Genomic DNA, 20,120 nt, shown 5'->3' on the forward strand with positions numbered 1-20,120 from the left:
TCTGAAGGGGCGGAGCTTCAGCTCAGACTTCAAATAATACTCACAGATAAAATTCCAAGGAACATGAGCTCACAGTCAAAAATCAAAAATATATAAGGAGACATTCACCATTAGTGAGAACCAACAACAAAAAACTATACAGCAGAATCAGACTCTCAAAGACTTCAGATATTAAGTCAAAGAATATAAAATAACTATGCTTACTTTGTCTAAAGTGAGAAGATATGTTTTAAAAGACCATAAAAATGAAAAATGAGAATTAAAAAAAGTCTAATAGACCATCTAGAAAAAAATAGAGTTAATATTAAAAGCTCTGTGGATGAATTAAACATTGTAATAGACACAGCTAAAGACAGAAGTAGTGAACTGGGGCATCAATACCAATAAATCACCTAGAATTCAGCACAAAGAGACAGAGACAAAAAATAAGAATGGAATATTTAACAAATAGGTCTAATCAGACTTCTAAAGGGAGATAATAGGAAGTGCAAGAGTCAATATTTGAAGAGATAATGGCCCAGAATTGTTGAGAAGCACCAATTCTTCTAGAAAACTCAGTGGATCCCAAATAGGAAAAATACACAGAGAATTCTACAACTAACCACATCATAATGAAACAGCAAAACACCAAAGCTAAAGAGAAGATCTGAAAAGTAACTATAAAGAAAAGACAAATTACCTGCAAACAACTAAAAATTAGACCAATGATGATTTCTCACTAGCAACAATGGTACCCAGAAGATAGTGGACTGTCTTTAATATTGGAGAGAAAATAACATTGAACTAGAATTGTATACCTAGAGAAACAATTTTTCAATACCTAGGGGAAAATGAATGCATTTTTTAGACAAACAAAAGCTAGTTTACCAGTGAACTCTGAATTAAGGAAATTCCTCAGAATATACTCTAGGCAGACGGAAGAATATCCCAGCTGGAAAACCCAAGATAAAAGAAGGAATGTAAACAAAAATATGTACAAATATGAGAAAAATCTAGCTTGTATGAAATAATAACAATAATGACTAATTTAATATAGGTATTAAATGTAAATGGTAAGTTATAAGATATGAATAATAAGTTAGCTAAAATACAGGACAAAAATAGCAGATAAATTGGGAGTCATGTGATTAGATTGAAAGTACTCTTAAGATATTGTTCAGGGGGAGGGTTGGTAGCTAGTATTCAGAGGTGCTCCCCCTCCCTCCCATGAGCCACATGTCCTGCATTCAGTCCTTTTGTAGTCCCTTCTTGTCCTGAATCAGGGTTGGCCCAGTGTAACCAATAGAAGTCAGTAAAAGTGATGTTTTATGACTTCAAGTCTAGATCATAAGAAGTCTGCAGCTTCCACTGGGCTCTGGAATGCTCCCTCTTGGAACCCAGATGCCATACTGTTAAACGCTCAAGTCATGTGGCCACACGCAGGTGCTTTACTTGGCATCCTCGGCCGAGCTCCCAGCCAACAACCAGCATCAACTGCTAACAGTATGAGTGGAGCTGTTCTAGACATTCGATAGTCAGGTGACTCCGGCCACCAGCACCACTTGACTGCCATCACCTGAGAGATCCCAACCAAAAACTTCTCAGTCAAGCCCAGCCAGCCCACAGAACCATGAGGGATAATAATGAATTGTTTTAAGCCACTAAGCTTAGGGGTGGTTTGGTACATGTCAGTTGATAACTGGAGCAGAGGGTAAAGACCTTGTTAGAAATATATGTTAACGTGGCTAGAATAATCATTTAAAGATAGGTGTAGAGATTATAGCTTCTGATCTATAGAGGGAAAATGGAACAAGAAATTTATAACAAACTGAATCTCAAAGAAGGCAAGAAAGGAAGAAAAAAGAAACAAGACATAGAACATGTTAAAATCATGTAATAGGAAGATAGAAAACAGTTCAGTTATATCAATAATCAAAATAAATGTATTTGAACAAAATTTTTCAGTTTAAAGAGAAAGATGGGCAGATTGGCTAAAAACAGAACAAAACAAACAGCAGTCATATTTTACATGTAAGAGACACACCTAATATATAAAGTCACAGAAGGATTTAAAGTCAAAGTATTTGGGAAAAAAAAGATGCCAGCCAAAATCTCATCCAAAAAAAGGCTACTGTTGCTCTATAAATAGCAGACAAAATATACTTTTGGCAGAAAGGATCATTGCAGATAAAGAGGGTCATTATAGCAATATAATGATAAAAGGTTTTGTGCTTGAGGGAGGTGTGACAATTTAAACTTGCATGCTCCTAATGACAATCATAAAATATATAAAGCAAAAAGTCAATAGAACCAAAGGATGAAATAGACATACCCACCATCATAATGGGAGATTTAATATACCTCTGTTAATAAATGAAAGGTCGGGCTTCCCTGGTGGCGCAGTGGTTGAGATTCCGCCTGCCGATGCAGGGGACGTGGGTTTGTGCCCGGTCCGGGAAGATCCCACATGCCGTGGAGCGGCTGGGCCCGCAAGCCATGGCCGCTGAGCCTGCGCGTCCAGAGCCTGCGCTCCACAACGGGAGAGGCCACAACAGTGAGAGGCCCGCGGACCGCAAAATAAATAAATAAATACAAAATAAATGAAAGGTCAAGCAAACTGAAAATCAGTTACAACAGAAAAGATTTCAACAAGAACCCAATTAAAGAACTTGATCTAACGGATATATGTAGAACACTGTAGCCAGTGTTAGAACATACATAATCTTGTCAAGTAGACATGGAAACATGTATAAAAACTAACTTCCTCTTAGACCATGAAGCAACCCCAGCAGTGGTTAGTACCACAAAGCAAGTTCTTTGACAACAATGCAATGGAGTTAGAGATCAATAACAAAAAGATAATTAAGGAACTCCCATATATTTGAAAAATTTTAAATGCAATAATAAATAATCATGCGTCAAAAAAGAAAAATTAGAATACATGAGTTGAATGAAAATAAAAATATATGTTAGATATATAATTATACGTATGTAAATGTAAATACATACAATACCTGAAATCAAGTTAATTCTGGTGTTGCAGCTAAAGCAGGTGTGGGCGTTGATGACATTGGAGGCTCCCATGCCTCCCCTATTCTCTGGGCTTCTGTGTTCCTCCCTGCACTGTAGTCTCTGCCTCTGAAATCAGCCTGGAGCTGTGACTCATCCAATAGAATGTGTTGGACATGTGCTGTGCCGGTCCTTGGTCCCTGGTCCCTGAGCACCCTACCCCTGCTGGGCCTTGGAGTGGCTGTAAGGTTCCTGGAATCCATGTGTCTGATGTGTTTATGTATTTTCTGAATTGGCAGGTACAAAAAGCGTAACTTACATCATGTGGGAGGGGAGTAGTGAAAGTTTTTTTAATGTGAAAATGGGGCCCTTATAATGTTGAGACCTGCCTTAGAAGCCAGCCTATTTTCAGAAGTAAAAGTAAATTTACATTTTCATTAGTGTCCTGGAGCTCCCCAAACAGCTCCCTTGCTACCCAGCCCTTGTAGCCTTTCGTTTTCACATTAGGTAACTAACTCCCATCCCCTCGCCGGCCAGCCTCAAGCTTCCAGACCCATCTTACGGGCATTTCTAAAACTGGCAGTTTCTTTTCTCGTTTATTCAGTTTCCTTTTATTGACTGCTGGCTCAGTCACAGAGATACAGGAATGAGTAACAGTGGTCTCACCTAAAAACCCTGCTCAGTTTTAGGGGAGGACATGAGCGGATTGGGCAGAGCGGGTGAGTGGGGAAAGGGCCACAAGAGTGGCCACTTGGTGTGCAGATGGCACAGTGCAGTCAGGGGGGGCGGAAGCTCCACGGTTCAGAGCATGAGGAGGGGCACGTAAAGGGACTCTGAGCCCTGTTTCACTCACGCTGCTTAATGAGGCAGAAAATGGAGACACTGTTTCACCAAGATTTCCACCGAGTACGATTAAGTAAAGCGAGTGTTGGCTGAACTTGGAAAACTCCTTAAACCAATTGAATAAATGAAGCACTGCTCTAATGAAAAGAACTCTAATTTCTATTGCTGGATAATATCTTCGAACTTTAATATATTTTCTGTGAAATACATACCTGTGCTCGTGCTTGTGTCTATATATTTTTAAGGGCTCCTTTGGTTTGGATTTGGCTTATTACAAAGAATAATTTTAAACCAGCTTTAAAGAAACACACCTTCTCCCTCTACCTTTTTCCCTCCTCTCCCTCTTTTGCTCCCATGATGATTTTTATCTGTCCTGTAGAGGACCTACTGGCTGAGAGGTAATAAGAAGTGAAATTGTACATACAAAAGGATATGCTGCCAAAGTTACTTTTTGTAGTCAGGCTCTCTGGAAATTGCAGTGCATTTTCCCATTGAAACAATGTTATTGGTGACTGGCTGCCCACAAAAGCCTATTTAATCTACAATGTCTGTGCCATATAGTACCATGCTAATTGTACTACAGAACACAACCGCCACCCTAGGTTCCCATGGATAAATGCATTTCAAGTTCAAATTGGGATTCCAGGAACACATTTCCCTTGCTTCCCTGAGGGGATGGCAGCTGCCTGGTCCCAGCTCTTGCCCACTTCCTCCTCCACCACGTCTATCACTATCATTGCTGATGCTCCGTGGTCCCGTGCCCTGGGCCTTTTCTCATCTGGATTAGAGCGAGGACTGTCAGTGTGAAGCCATAGGTCGTGGCTCTGGGAGCCCGGAGCAGGGGACCCCAGAGGACCAGGAGCTGGAGGGAGCCCTGCGGGAGTGGAATGAGGGGTAGGGGCTTCAGTGAATCAGACGGGAGGAGCTGGGGGGCTACCTCCTCCCGCTAATGAGCGCCCTGTGTGGATCCCCTGTTCTTGGTACCAGAGGGCAGCCAGCTGCAGTGCCTGGGCCAGGGGCACCCCTGGTGGAGTCCCCGGTGGCTGAGGACTGTGACTTCCTGTGAGAGGGGATGGTGGCTGGAGGTGCTGAGATTGCTGTCCTAAGCACAGTGTTTCCCAAAGGTGCTCACAGCTCTGGTGGGACCCAAGTGATTTGACTCAAACCATGCAAGAAATTTTTTTTTTTTTTTTTTTTTTTTTAGTGGTACGCGGGCCTCTCACTGTTGTGGCCTCTCCCGTTGCGGAGCACAGGCTCCGGACGCGCAGGCTCAGCGGCCATGGCTCATGAGCCCAGCCGCTCCGCGGCATGTGGGATCTTCCTGGACCGGGGCATGAACCTGTGTCCCCTGCATCGGCAGGCGGACTCTCAACCACTGCGCCACCAGGAAAGCCCCAGAGCAATTTTTGTTTTAAGTGTCATCTCTTCATTTTTATAGTTACCTTCTGTTTATAGGAAGGTATAATGGTTTTCCATTTATGATAGTGATGTAAAATTTTTTTATTGAAATAGACTTATTTCAGCCAAAAGTGAACTGGCTTAAAGAAAATAATTAAGTACTGGAAGTGCATGTGTGTGAGGGACACGTACGTGGGCCAGTTGGCCATCCTAAATGTATGTGTTTAGGGCAACACAGTGGAGCTGGCAACATGGAGAGGATGGGGAAGACTACGGTCAACGGTTTCCCCAGCCTGTCTCCAAGGGAGGGGTATTGGACACGTTATATCATAGACGTGACACCTTTCTAATGAAGTGTAATTTTCTGTAAAGATGGGGTTGGTAGCACCAGATGTCCTGAAAGGTGCACTTCCATACTTGCTGCCACATCGCTCCCACCTCTTCCATAGGCTATCATATCTCGTGCAGTGGTTGCCAAGATCCAGTAGCCAAAGGTGCGAGAAAACGACACCTCTTCATCTCACTTCTGGTACCTTCCTCATGTGTGCAATTGGAATCGTTTCCGCAGGGAGAAGGCAAACCTTGCCATCACCCTCCACAATGACCAGGAGGAGATCATGGCCCAGGCCACCTTCCTAGACTATCCCAGCTGGAATGTCGCCCCACAGGACGACTGGGTGTCCGTGTTCCGGGAGATGGATAGTGAAATCCCATGCACAGTGAGTAACCATGCACGTTGCTTATGAGAACAGCTTGAATTTGGAAGGGAAGTCCTATGTTTGCATATAGGTCTTCTCAGTTTTTAGACTGAGCAGTTCAAAAGTCACAACAGAAAGTGTGTGACATCATGACAGACAGAAATGAACTTATCTGGTGGAGAGGGAAGGGGAGTCTGAGAGCAGGAAGCCTCAGAGGAGGACTGGGGGTGGGGCACGGCAAGGAATTAGTGGAGCATCAGGACTGCGCTTCCCAGGCCTCCACGCTGTGCTCCCAAGTCTTTGACCTGCTGGGAGGGACCTGCCATTTACACATCTGCCCCTGAAATAATGACAACAGGGCCTCAGATTCAAGTCATGCTCTGTAATTTTCAAAGTGCCCTCATGGGCTCTGGCTTATTTGATGTCTCCCAGCTGCGGACACAGGACACCCTGTCGACCCAGAGAAGCCAGGTCATCGGGTCTCGGGGAGTTGGGCTTTGGTAGCCTGAGCTGTCCCTCGGCTGCCAGAGCCAGGCTAGCATCCGGGCCAGTTGCTGCAGAGATCCAGAGCTGAGGCTGCAACTGCGGGCAGCACACTTGCTCTGTCGGTGGAGTTCAAGAGTGCGTCCCGGAGCCCTGGGGAACGGCAACTGTGTGAACGAGTGGACTCGTGCGTGCGCACACACGCAAACACGCACAGCCCAGCACTTAGTTACCCAGCATCTGTTCAGCTAGAGGCTGCCTCCCCCTGGTCCTCTGCGCTCGCAGTCACCACTGTCAGAAAAATTATCTCAAGCTTGGAAATAGACCAACAAGATTCTTTCCATTGTGCTTGTACTTTTGATTGATTTTCTATTGACTGAGCTATTTTACAGTTCCGCTGGAACAGTGATGAACTGGTAGATTTTTGTTCATTTGAGATGTAAATAACTTCAGTGTGGTGGAAGAGATAACCTCAAAGGTTACAGTTTCTGGCCCAGTGGGACCTGAACTCTTTTGTATCTAGCTGGGCAATCTTCTAACATTTCCTCATTAAAACTGCCTGAAGCCAGCGTCTCAAGTGCAATGAATCGTTTTGTATCATCTCACTGGTCGCCTCATGGATTGATGGGTTGAATCAATCTCTGATACGTGCATTTTGTATTTGCATTAGGGTCATGATTTTATCTTTTTGAGAATTATAAATTAACACCATTCTTCCTAAATTCTTTCCCCTTTTGTTCCTTTTCTTGTTCTTTTAAAATTGTTTCTTTTTAAACTACTTCCTTCAATAGTGTAGAGCTGGGCCAGTCCTGGAGGGTACATCAGCCATATGTAGCTATTTGGGCACTTGAAATGTGGCTAGTTTGAACTGAGATGAGCTCTGAGTATAAAATATGCACTGGACATCAAACACTCAGTAGGAAAAAAAAAATATAAAATACCTTGTTGAGAATTTTTATATTTACTACTTCTTAAAAGGATAATAATGTGAATATATTAGGTTAAATAAAACATATTAACATTTATTTCACCTGTTTACTTCTTTTTAAAAATATATCTACTAGAAACTTGAAAATTACATATGTTCCCAGCATTTGTGGCTTGAATTATTTTCCCATTGGACAGCATGGGTATAGAGGCTTATGACTTAATGGCTTACCTACCCCGGGAGTATCTGCAACTAAAATAATGATTTTTATCTTAAAGCTAAGGAATAAATATTGAACTGTAATATTTTTGATGGAAGAGAGAATTTGGGGGATAAATCAGCCAAGTAATAAACCATGAGCTAGCAAGGCGAGTCCTGACCAGAATGTAAAGCAGATGCCATGGGGTCAGGTGAGTCCATGCATGGGAAGTGCTCACATTGCGACATTGAACTCTCACTGTCGCTGTTGTTATCTGGACTCTGGAGTTCGTGTTGCTTGCCTCTGGGGAGTTTTCAAGCTCATGAACTAAACTCATGATTCTTCTCTCGCCATTTTATGTCTGATAAACACCTTCTGAGTGTTCTTAGGGCACGTGCCACCCAACAGGAGGGGAGACCGAGGCACACGGATGTGCAGGTGGTCACCCAAGGCCGTCTATGAAATTGCTCAGGAAACAAGAGACACAGAAGTGCTCCTGTTGTCCAGATCGAGGTGCAAGCACTGCCCTCACCTCACCACTCAGCCCCCTCCCATTTGCATTGTCTCTAGAATTTGAGGATCTGTCCATAAACACAGGGGTACTGAGCTGAACAGAGGGATGTGGGGATGTGTAGAGCAACTCCTCATGACCAGCCACTTAGAAAGTCTTCAGTACAACTGAGTCACATTGCTGTACGGAAGAAATTAATAGTGTCGTAAATCAACTATACTTCGATAAAATTAAAAAAAAAGTTACGGGGCAGCATTCTTTAAAACCCCTGAAGACGTGACCCGAAAGCCATATTAGAATCTTGCTACTTTGTTTTCCGCTCCCAGGTTTTCTGGGTCCCGAGCATAGTATTTGCTTCTGACTCTGGGAATGTTGAACAAAACAAGCCGTTGGATTCCTAGTGGGGCATCTGCCTTCCATCCTCCAAATTCATGAGAGGCGCTTTCCCTGGTGTCACTTGAATAGAGCAGCAGCTGCTGACTCCAGAGCCCCGGGGGAGGAGGATTGTCTTTCACTTGGGCTGAGGCGCCCTGGGGACAAGACCACTGAGTTCAGAATCGACTTCAGTCCCCCGAAGGCGCCCCCCTGCCCGAGGCCGTAGTGAGGCGGGAGGAAGGGCCCGACACGCTGGACTCATTTACGACCCCCCCTTTCCTTGAATAATTCCAAGCTAGGAGGACAGAAAGTGGCTCGAACCCTGCCTGGGTGTCTCCTTATTTTAGACATAAAATATCTTCCATCGACACCAGGCAGCTCTGTGCCATGGCTGCCCCCAGACCCTCCCCCTATCTCCCACCCCTCCCCTTGCTCTGACTCAGCCTCTAATCATGTCCTCTTTTCTTCTGCAGCCTCTGAACACGTTGTTCATACACCTCTTTGTGGCCGTGGACGAGTATTCTGTCGGCTGCTGCAAAGAGATTATTCGGTGAGTGGCCACGGCGTGGCAGACAGTGACATGGGGCAGTGGCAGCAGCATCGTAGACGAGACACGTTCATGTCTTTATCATGTCTTTAACTATCTGGATAGTCAAAAAAATATTTTTAAAGGAAATTCTTTGAGGTGTTCAATTTGCTTGTACTTTCTGGCTCTAGTCAAGCATTTACTCTGAACGGTGGTGATGTTTCTGAAAGAATACAATCCTTCCTTTGAATGGACGCCTTTAACTACCACTGTTGGAGGCAAACAGGTCACAAGGTCATTTGAAAAAAATGGATTTGGGGGGAGGAGGGGAAGAGAAGAGGTCACAGGCTTGGATGTTTCTAAAAATAGTTTTCCTCAATCTCATCCTTAGACATGTTATTAACAGGACCGCCTGCAGAAACCTGACCCGCAGGGCTTCCGCCACAACGGGTCTCTGACAGGCTGCATAGACACTTGGGGGTGGTGGCCTCGGCTCTCAAGTCACTTTGCAGTGTCACACCAGACCATCCAGATGCCAGGGCAAAGGTTAATCTCAGCAGAAACCTGGTGCACCGCGTGGACATGGTGCCTCGGTTCTCGCTGCCTCCGTGGAACAGATAGAAGAGGGGGCATTTGGAATCCAGGGAAAAGCAGAGAAGAAAAAGGAATTGCCTCGAAGACGTTCTTGCCTTTGCAGGCAGGGAGCAGGGCACCCAGGTGGATCTATGAACGCCTCATTTTTGTAGTGAAGGCGTTCGTCTCGCCAGGTGCTGGCTAATAGGATTGTTGACACCCCGTCCCCTCCCATTCCCTCGCCAGGACCGTGTTCAAGGCGGTGCCAGACCTGCACTTCATATTCCTCATCGTGCCGTCCTACATGAGCCTCGGTAAGTCCTCCTCCACCACCTCCTGACCCCAGTCGCTAACGTAGGAAATTTGTGCTTAAAATGGGGCTTTGGGGATGGGACATAAGAACCACGGGTCTCCAGGTCCTCAATGTATAATGTGCCCATTCGACTGTAACAATTAAAACACACATTAGAATGGAAACTACATTTGCCCTGAAGTCCTAAAGTTATTCCTTGGTAAATCGAGGCCTCACTTCTTTGTCTCTGGGATTTAGGCTCGACTCTCATAACTGTGTTCGACCAAGTGGGGAACATTCCAAGCCTGACATATGATGAGGACTTTGCCGTGCACATATGTCACAGGCACAGCCACTACCCTCAGCTACACATCCGCAAAGCCAGGTAAGTGTGGAGCCGTGTCTTTTGCTACCTAAGCTTTACCCTGACGGTTACCTTACAAAGAGTTTAAAAATTGCCACTTCTTACAGTAAGTGATTATAGCTTGAATGAAATCGCTTTATAATACCCAGAAGCATTACTTCATCTGGAGATGTTTACAATTCCCCTTGATGACATAACTTGCAGGACTGAATATCTGATGAGACCCATTTGGTGCCGTGTGGTCAGCAAAGCTGTGCATTTCCTACTTAAGCGTTTCTGAAGACACACAATCCTTGGCTCCACACTGAGTGAAATAACTCTCAAATAAAACAAACATAGAAATGATTCTGCCTATTTAGTTTCCCCAATAAAGCCCACCTATTTTCCAGCATTCAGTGAATGAGGATTCTGTTGACCCCAAAGAGGAGTTTTCCAAGCTGAAAGTCTTTACCATCCACGGCCCACATGACATGCCTTGAAGGTCAGCAATCTCAAGGCAATGGCTGTGGCAGATTCTGTTTTCCAAAGAAGGCCATCTTCCGTCCTGCATGCTCTCCTATAATGTGGCCTGGCCACTCTTCTCATCAAGAGGTGGGCTCCGTGTCCGCTCTTTTTGAGTCTGGGTGTTTTATGGCTGCTGTGACCCACACAGCATGGCGGAAGGGATGCTCTGTGACGTGGGAGGTTGGGAGGCTTCTGCCTGGTTCTCTTGGGATGCTCGCTGTGGAGGAGACGAGGGGCAGAAGTCTGACTGCCCTGAGACCACCGTGCTGGAGAGGCCACAAGTCAGTGCTGGGCCTGCAGCCCCAAGGGGCTACCGCTGACAGCATTCACCATGTGGATGTGCAGCCCAGGAGAACCCCCAGTGTCTGCATCCCCGCTGACATCTGACTGTAGCCACATGAGAGACCCCAAGCACGCACTGCCCAGCTGAGTCCTCCCAGGTTTCTGATGCACAAAACTGTGAGCAAAATAGAACGGCTGTTTTGAAATAAGAGGGCCTATAAAATCATTTCACAAGGGTGGTTGTTTCCTTTATCAGTGAAGAGTAAGCTGTATCTTTTGGGGGTAACCATTGCCATATTTGTTTTTGTTTGTTTGTTTTTATTTTGGGCTGCACCACGTGGCATGCGGGGATCTTAGTTCCCCGACCAGGGATTGAACCCATGCCCCTGGCAGTGGAAGCGTGGAGTCCTAACCACTGGACCGCCAGGGACTTCCCACCATTGCCATATTTGATGAGTGCTGCATTTCTTTAGAAAGTATGGAAACTAAATTTTTTAAAAAGCAAGAGCCTAATGTTTACCAGGCATGTAGTGTTATGGCATAATTGTGAAGAATTTGCAGTAATGACATCAGGTAGATCTTGATCCTGATCTTGGTTTTACTACTCACCAGATGGGTTAACTTAAAGAAGGAACTGGGCCTCCGCAGGCCTCAGTTTCCTCTGTGTCCCTGGGTGTGAGCATATTGTCTGCTGTATGGGACTGTTGTAGTGATGGGATGAGCTGATAAAAATCAAGTACTTAGCACACTGCCAGTCACATGTAGGTGCCCAAGGAAATTAAATATTATTATAAATATTATTAGAGTTATCTGGGGAAGAGAGACCCATCTATGATAAACTGTGATGCTGTGTAGCTTGAAAGAGGGAAGGGCAGAGAGGGATGAAGACAGCTTCAACCCCCCAGGCCCCCCAAAATCTAAATGTTCATCAACGTGTAAATGTTCACAAACTGTGGTACCTCTGTACAATGGACACTACTCAGCAATGAAATGGAATAAACTACGTGTACACACAATAGCATGGATCAGTCTCAGAAAGCTTATGCTGAATGAAAGAAGGCAGACATAGAAACAAAGACCATATACTGTTGATTTCACTTGTAAGATGTACAAAACAGGAGAGGTCAGATCAGTGGTTGCCTCTGGCGGAGGGAAGAGTGATGGTGGGAGGGATACGGTGGGGAGACAGTGCTCTGTGCATTGATCGGGGTGCACGCGGCGCACGCGGCTGTCAAAGGTCATTGAGCTGCACTCTTAATATCTGTGCACTGTACACTATATTATTATACCTCAGTGGGAAAAATGTAAAAGAAAAGAGGCTTCATAGAGAAGGTAGCCTCTGAATCTGGTCAGGAAGGGTGAGTCAGAGTTCAGCCAGATGGACAGATGGGCAAAGGCGTGGAGGCAGGAAAGCACCCGGAATGTCTGCTACCAGGCAGGTGGGCAGATGTGAGGAAGAGCAGAAAAAGTGTGATGAGCAGGCTGTAACTTGGAGCCAGCAGGAAGCACTGAAGAAAGGCATGGTATGGACTGTATGTTAAAAAGAACTGCTTTTCATGTGGCCAGTGGCTTGCAGGGGAGGAGCACAGAACAGTCTGGCCAAGAATGATGCCGGCTGGAATTCAGGCAGTGACGAATCAAAGAGGTCCAGGTTGGGGAATGGATCAAGGCAGGTGCATAGATGCAAAGAAATGTTTGAGAGGGAAGGTGCAGTTTGATTACCAATTGGTTAGAGAAGTTGAAGGATGAGAATGAGTTAATGGTGACTCGGGGTTTCAACTTTAGGGGGGATGGTGGATTCATTAACTGAAAGTGGAAGTAATAGCACTAGATGGACAGGAGACAGTTGGAAATACAGGGCTTCTCATGAATGAGGAGATCATGAGAATAACGGAGATGGTCTAGTTGAGGGGGAGATTTTAAAGTGGAAAGCAGAGGATTAGAGCACAATTTTGAAAGATGAAAGTGAGCCGTTAATGATTGTAAAGAAAAATTGGAAGAGGGGTATTGTAGAAGTCAAAGACTCTTAAAGTGGCAAATCAAATAATTCATAGGGAAATCAAATAATTTGAATACAAAGAAGAGACCGTTGGATTTGGTAATTTAAAAGACACAGATGAGATGAATAAAATTGATGAACTACTAGCTAAACTGACCAAGAAAAAAAAGAGAGAAAATATATCACCGATATCAGTATTGAAAGAGGTGATATTACAGATCCTATAGACATTGAAAGGATAAGGGAAGACTGCAACAACTCTATAAATTCAACAATTTGTGTTCAAACACAAACTACCAAAACTCATTTTAGAAATAAGAATAGGACTTCCCTGGTGGTGCAGTGGTTAAGAATCCGCCTGCCAATGCAGGGACACGGGTTTGAGCCCTGGTCCAGGAAGATCCCACATGCCATGGAACAACCAAGCCCACGCACCACAACTACTGAGCCTGCGCTCTAGAGCCTGCGAGCCACAACTACTAAGCCCTGTGCGCCTAGAGCCCATGCTCCGCAACAAGAGAAGCCACCGCAGTGAGAAGCCCACGCACCACAACGAAGAGAAGCCCCTGCTCACCACAACTAGAGAAAGCCTGCACGCAGCAAGGAAGACCCAATGCAGCCAAAAATAATTAATTAATTAATTAAATTTACTTAAAAAAAAAGAATAACTTGAGTAATTCTATACCTATTAAAGAAAAGTCCAGTGAACTTTGGGTGAGAGGGAGGGTGACTGCCTGCCCTGACGCTGACCCCTCCCCCAGCCCCCACCCATCCTGACTTGCTTCTTCTCTTTTCTTTCCTCTTGTTGTTGTGGCTCTGAACTCTGCCCCTTCCAGGATTTGGGCCTCAGCTTTCTCCCAGGCTCATCCCTTTGGCTCCTCTGCACCAGTCTTGGCCATTCAGTCCAGTGCTCTACCTCTGGCCACTTGGCAGTTTTTTAAATTATGTTTTGACAAATTTCTGATAATTAATTTCTTAGGATCTTGTAAGTAGTCTCACAATTGCTATAATTTTGTCTTCATTTCATTTAGAAATCTCTCATTTTTTTCCTGCCATTTGCTAATTAATTTGAGACATGGGCTTATTTAATAAAATGAATTATATTTTCAAATCAGAAAACATTTTAAAGAAAAAATTACTCATTGTTTCAGTCTTCTATGTGAGTATGTAACCATACATGCAAATGCAAGTATATGTGTGTATTCTCTCCCTCTCTCTCTCTCTCTCTCTCTCTCTTTCTCTCTCTCTCTCTCTCTCTATATATATATATGCACATATATGTCTATAGTCATGATAATATGTTCTGTTAATTGTATTTTCCACTTAAGGTACCAGCTCATCCACCTTCCAGATCAATTTTGTTCTTTTTCTTGGCTGTGTGGTATTTCATCGTGTGGTTCTACTATAATTCATTTAAGTATTCCTTATTTATGGAAATTTGTCCTCTTTTTTTTTTCTATAACAAGAAATGCTGTGGTAAACAGCCTTGTACATATATTTTTAAGCATTCATGCTATTTTTCTCTGTAGTATAGATACCTACAAGTGGAATTTCTGGGTAAGGTTGCATTAAACACTAACATTTAAAAATAGATACTACCAAATTATTCAACCAAAATAATCATGTCAATTTGTATCCTAACCAATAGAGTCTCATTTTCTTGCACCTTCATTTATGCTGGATGTTTCAGTTATTAAAACTGTCTCCAGGGCTTCCCTGGTGGCGCAGTGGTTGAGAGTCCGCCTGCCGATGCAGGGGACACGGGTTCATGCCCCGGTCCGGGAAGATCCCACATGCCGCAGAGCGGCTAGGCCCGTGAGCCACGGCCGCTGAGCCTGCGCATCCGTAGCCTGTGCTCCACAATGGGAGAGGCCATAACAGTGAGAGGCCTGCGTACCGCAAAAAAACAAACAAAAAAAGCTGTCTCCAATACAATAGTAATTTGTTGTTTTAATTTGCATTTATCCAAATACTTGTGGGTTTCAGTGCGATTTTACAGGTTCCTTTTTAAGTGTAGAAAATAGTTGCATTTAAAATAATTTCCAGTTTAGAAATTATCCAGATGGATGATTAAACATGTGCATGCAAAGCAGACAGTTCTTTGGGGGAGGGTAGAGGGGAATGGTTACAGTTGAGGTAGACACATTTCCAGGTCTTTTTTGTTTTTTTTCACTTAGTAGGTCACCAGTTTATTATAAAAGGATATAACTTAGGAACAGTCAGATGGAAGAAGTGCACAGGGCAAGGTGTGGGGACGGGGCTCAGAACCTCCGTGCCCCCTCCAGGCTCACCAGTCTCCCCAAACTTCCACGTGTTCACCAACCTGGAAGCTCCTAATTTTCTTAAAGTGTAGGCAGTATACAAACTTTGGGTCATGGGAATTGTCATTTTCTTGAGGCATTTTAAAGCTTATATACTTTCGACATAGATATTCAGCAAGACATGATTGTAATAGAAAATTATATACAAATCTAATACTGAAACTGACATATGCGGAGGCAGCCTATCTCAAAATCCCCTATTTCTGGCGTGGGGCATGAGTGGAATAGGTGAGGGAGATTAAGAGGTAAAAACTTCCAGTTACAAAATAAATGAGTCACAGGGGGAAAAATCACCTATTTCTTTCACTTTTTGAAAAGTAAGTGGCATCTTTGCTAACTTACTCACAGATCCCCACTTGTCATTTCAAGGATGTAGGGCGCTGGAGAAGTCAGGTGTAGAGTGTGCCTAGCCCAGTGCTGGCTCCTAGAAGCACGTGGTAACTGGTGGTTATGAGCTGGTCTCCCAGTTCCCTCCTTCCCACCCCCTCCTTCCTTTCTTCCTTCTACCCTTGAAAACTTGAGTGTTATGAGTGCTAACCTTCATGTGGACAGGCTGTCCTGGCCTGAACTAAACCTCACAATTCCTTTCCCTGAGGTCATGCTTATTCAGCCTCTGAGGGTGAAATGTCCTGCTGGTCCAGAAAATCTGCAAGAAGCAATTCACGAGAGGAACATAGTGCTGGTGGCAAAGCGATGACAGAGGGTACTTTGTAATGAGGAAGGGATGTTTAGAAAAAGAGAACTTTTTAGTATATAGTCGTGAAATACAGAGATAACTGACATTATGAGAGTTGATGCTTTTGCTTGCAGAAGGGGAAGTGTAACACATTTTAAGAGGCCCTCTGTCCACAGCGTTCATATTAGACTTTTGATACTTACAGGTGTAGGACTTCAGGTATCTGGAAAATGTACTTATGTGGATGATCTCCCTCTTTAAGGATACAGGAAAAAAGGACACTTCAGAGTCAGATGGGCGTGGCCATGCGTCCGCTTAGGCTGCCTCATTTCTCTTGTTTCCCCCGCATGCATTTCTCAACATCTGTTTCATCAGTTGTTACTTGCACTGATAATTAATGGTGAAGAACACAGTTCTTAAGACACTAAACCAGTGAAGAGTTTGGGGATGTAATTATCCTTCTGCCATTTACCTAGCAACGCATTCAGAGCCAGCAAATTAACGCTGTAATCCCCAGTCCCGTTTTCTTTGATTTACCCATGTGGAAAATTGTGCTGTAATGTGCCCCTCTACTTAGACACAAATTACTGAAGTTCCTGTTCTGTATTTTGCATAATATATGAAGTAAAGCATAGGTGCTTCTAGACACATCTTTATAATCTGTAATGGGCTTGATTAATCATTGGTGGTGGATTTGAGATGTTCTCAGATTTAGAAGCTATTGGAATGGCCTTTCTGGGGGGAAACCTACCTTTTTCAAGTCCTCACAGGGATAGGAGAGGACTCACAAAGGAAAGGATTGTGTGTGCTGTCAGTCAGTGTTGTAAAGTAATTTAAAGTTTCCTTTATATAGTACTGCTTTTTTGCTAATAATAAAAATTAAGTTAGGTCAACATTTAGGACGTTAGGTCAATTTAGGACTTTAAAATGTAAGATGTGGTGTTTTTTAAATGCTAACTTCTCACCTTTTAAAGCAGTTATTTTTATTAAGCGTTTGATAGTCTCACAATTATTAGGAATCCACTTAAGCTTGACTTCTGAGCAATTTCATGTAAATGAACATTCTGATGCTTAAGTGATAAATATCCTAAAGCATTCGAAAGAAGTTGTAGGGCAGTTAGGAATTTCACCACTAGTCTTCTTGAGTCCTGATAAGTAACCCAGCAAATAGAATTGGGTTCACAATCCAACTGGAACTATGGTGTGCCAACACAGACTTTTGGATCAGATCCCAGTGGTGTAAGTGCAGGGGCCTCTAATTGGCCCTGAATGTGCTTTGAAGCACTTCATTCCGAAGTCCTCCATAACTTGTAAAATCATGACATTTTCCAATGAGTAGAAGCTAAATGGCTCCAAGACCCATGTTAAAGTTTTGAATGGAATATACGGTTTAGAAATGATGGATTTGATTCTCCTAAAGAGACCACTAGAGGTCACAAGAGATCTTGGAAAGAAAAAGGTGCTTTGTTTCACACAGCTGAATAAAAAGAAAAATCTAGTTGCTTAGCTGGCGCCCACTGTAGGTTCTCCAACCCCAAGTTGAAACTGTTCGTGGTAAGGGTTGGTTTAAGCCAAATACATTGCACTTTTTAGCACTACCACTAAACTGGATTCTCTGAATTTTTCTTTATTCACTGATTTCTTTTTTTATCAACATAGAAATTTATTTGAATTCAAAATAATATGGTTATATTTAGGATAATATAATAATTATGTAAAGCACATATCATCATTGGCTCTGAAACAGTTCTAAAGATGTTATTCTTTTGAAGTCAAAAATTATGTAGTAAGAATGTACTGTACAAATGTACAAAAATATAAAAAATAAGTTTGCTGAGTATTGGGAGTTGTTACAAGAGGGGCACACCAGGGTAATGTAACAGAGTCCAGATTACATAGCATGCAGCAAGGAGGTCTCGCCTTATCAGCTCCTGGAAAGTGAACCGGTAACCTCAGAATGCAAGAATACCACCACTGGCTTAACAGGACAAACTTTCTGAGGGACACAAGGAGTTATTCACTATACTTCCCCTTTCTCTAACTCCTTTCCTCACACCAATTTCTTTTCTTTCCTCCAGGATAGGTTTTATCCTGTGGGAAAAAAATTTGCTTTTATTTGTAAAGTGGAGTAAATAATATCCTGATTGGAGTAGGCAGCGTTTTAGCTGACAGTGCTCAGGAATCAAACTTTTGGAAAAGGTCAATCAGCTAGCTAGCAAAGACCATCAGTGGCTTGCGGAAAAACCCACAAATTCAGATAATATGTCCTTGCTAAATAGATAAAAAGAATAAACAGTTAAATAAATATGGGTGAAAAATCCCAGGGTTTACTGTGACCTAGACAATCAAAAGCAGACAGGTGACCTTTGATTAAGCCCATTTACTTGTGGAGTGAGCTATAAGGGGCTCCAAGATAGAGTGTGGTTTCCAACAGCGTCCACAGCCAAAGGGCAAACTCAGAACGTCTCCTCCTCTCGTAGAAACTGGAACACGGATGAGAAGTCTTTTTTGGAGTAGCCTTTCACGCATATCATCCTGTAGATCTGGTGGGCCTGAGTGCCCAGAAGGATTGAGCTGTTCGTGCTGGTAGCAGAGTCTTGTGTTAATCCCAGATCCTTAGCCATGAGTGTTGTTCCGAATCCACCCTAATAGTTATCAGCCGAGGGAACTCCATCCGTCACCCCAGGTACAGGATTATAAGTGTCACTTGACCAACATCGTCCTGAGCTCATATTTAGGATTTTAGCCAGGAGTTTTGGGTCAAGCCCCAACCTGATTCCCAGATTCATAGCTTCAGCAGTTCGGGTCATACTAAGCTAACAGCAAGTTGTTGCAGATCTTTGCAGCCTGCCCACTCCCAGCAGCTCCACAACACGCCGCATTGGAGCCCACGCATCCCAGCAGCTGTTGGGCAGCAGCAGCAAATTTGTCTGCGACTCCTCCCACCATAAACGTGAGGTTCGCAGACCGAGCAGCTCCCACACCACCAGAAACGGGCATCCATGAAAACTGCTCCCATTTTCTCAACTTCTTTGGCCAATTCTTTCAAAACCATAGGATCAATAGTGCTGGAATCTATTAACAGTGAGCCTTTCTTCAGTTTCTTTAGAATCCGTTTGCTCCAGAATAAGCTTCTATCGCATTGATGCTGGTGGGCAACACTGTGATAATTCTGTCAGCTTTTTCAGCTACATCTGCTGGGGAAGACACTACCTGTTCACGTGCATCTAGAAACTCTTTGCATGCATCAGGGAACACATCATAAATAATGAGTGGATAGCCATGTTTCATGACATTTTTTGCCATTGGATTCCCCATGTTGCCTACTCCAGTGAATCCAACTTGAGTCTTAGAAGCCACTGACCTAGAACACACTGCTGCAAGGCTGGCCACTGCTGGTTGCTGCCGGCGGCTCCACGGAGCCATAACGAGGCTGCCATGCTGCCCCCACCCCGCCTCCCCGTGGTGACGTCTGCGGCTCCCAGCTCACCCACTGACTGCTAGGGTGCGCAGTGCAGCGGGTGGGATCAGCTGCAGCTATTCATCGATTTCTTAAAGAACATGCACACATATATACACACTCTCTCAGGCTTAAATAAATACAATATTTATGGCATTTAAATATCAGAATCACTTTTCCAATGGTACATTTTTAAGTCTAGCTAATGAAATTCGGATCCTCTCTGGTTGTGGAAGTTGCCATCAGACAGGAGAGAGGAGGCCATGCCAGTATTCTGAACGCAAAGATAGGCTGCGGCCATCCTTACGGCCCCTAAGCAGGAACTTACCATCTGTGAGTTCGCAGTAGTTTCTTTGCTGGCAAGGAAACAACGCACACCTCCCGCATCCAGGGAAGCCACCTGTAGGTTCTCCTCTAGGCTTGTGATGCTACAGAAGAGTGGTCCGGATGCTGAGAGGTCCACCTGCCACCACAGGACAGTGTCAGCCGGCCGGGCAAGTGCCCTGGGGTCTGGCATTGCGCTGCTCCTTGAAAGCCCGGTTCACTGATGTAGTGGAAGTGGTGAGTGAGTTTGTCCTCCCTTCTCCCCACCTCTGAGGAAGCCAGCAACAGCCACCAGGGCCCTGTCATCCTTCACCTTGCCTTCTCCTGGGTTTACAGGACACCCAAGCCCCAAGTGAGATGTCCTGAGAGGCTGTTG

General features: G+C 44.1%; 1 protein-coding gene and 1 pseudogene across 1 annotated transcript in view; one reads left to right on the forward strand and one right to left on the reverse strand.

The window, feature by feature from the left end:
- The window catches only part of CFAP61 (cilia and flagella associated protein 61), a 256,224-nt gene that overhangs the window by 5,103 nt on the left and 231,001 nt on the right, over window positions 1–20,120 (forward strand). The window contains exons 3-6 of the mRNA XM_060285108.1: window positions 5,798–5,948; window positions 8,897–8,973; window positions 9,769–9,836; window positions 10,073–10,199. Coding sequence (XP_060141091.1) covers window positions 5,798–5,948; window positions 8,897–8,973; window positions 9,769–9,836; window positions 10,073–10,199 — 423 coding nt within the window. The remainder of the gene's footprint in view (window positions 1–5,797; window positions 5,949–8,896; window positions 8,974–9,768; window positions 9,837–10,072; window positions 10,200–20,120) is intronic.
- Window positions 18,417–19,386, reverse strand: LOC115861628 (3-hydroxyisobutyrate dehydrogenase, mitochondrial pseudogene; annotated as a pseudogene).

Source organism: Globicephala melas, chromosome 15, assembly GCF_963455315.2.
Source record: "Globicephala melas chromosome 15, mGloMel1.2, whole genome shotgun sequence".
In the NCBI taxonomy this organism is placed as follows: Eukaryota; Metazoa; Chordata; class Mammalia; order Artiodactyla; family Delphinidae; genus Globicephala; species Globicephala melas.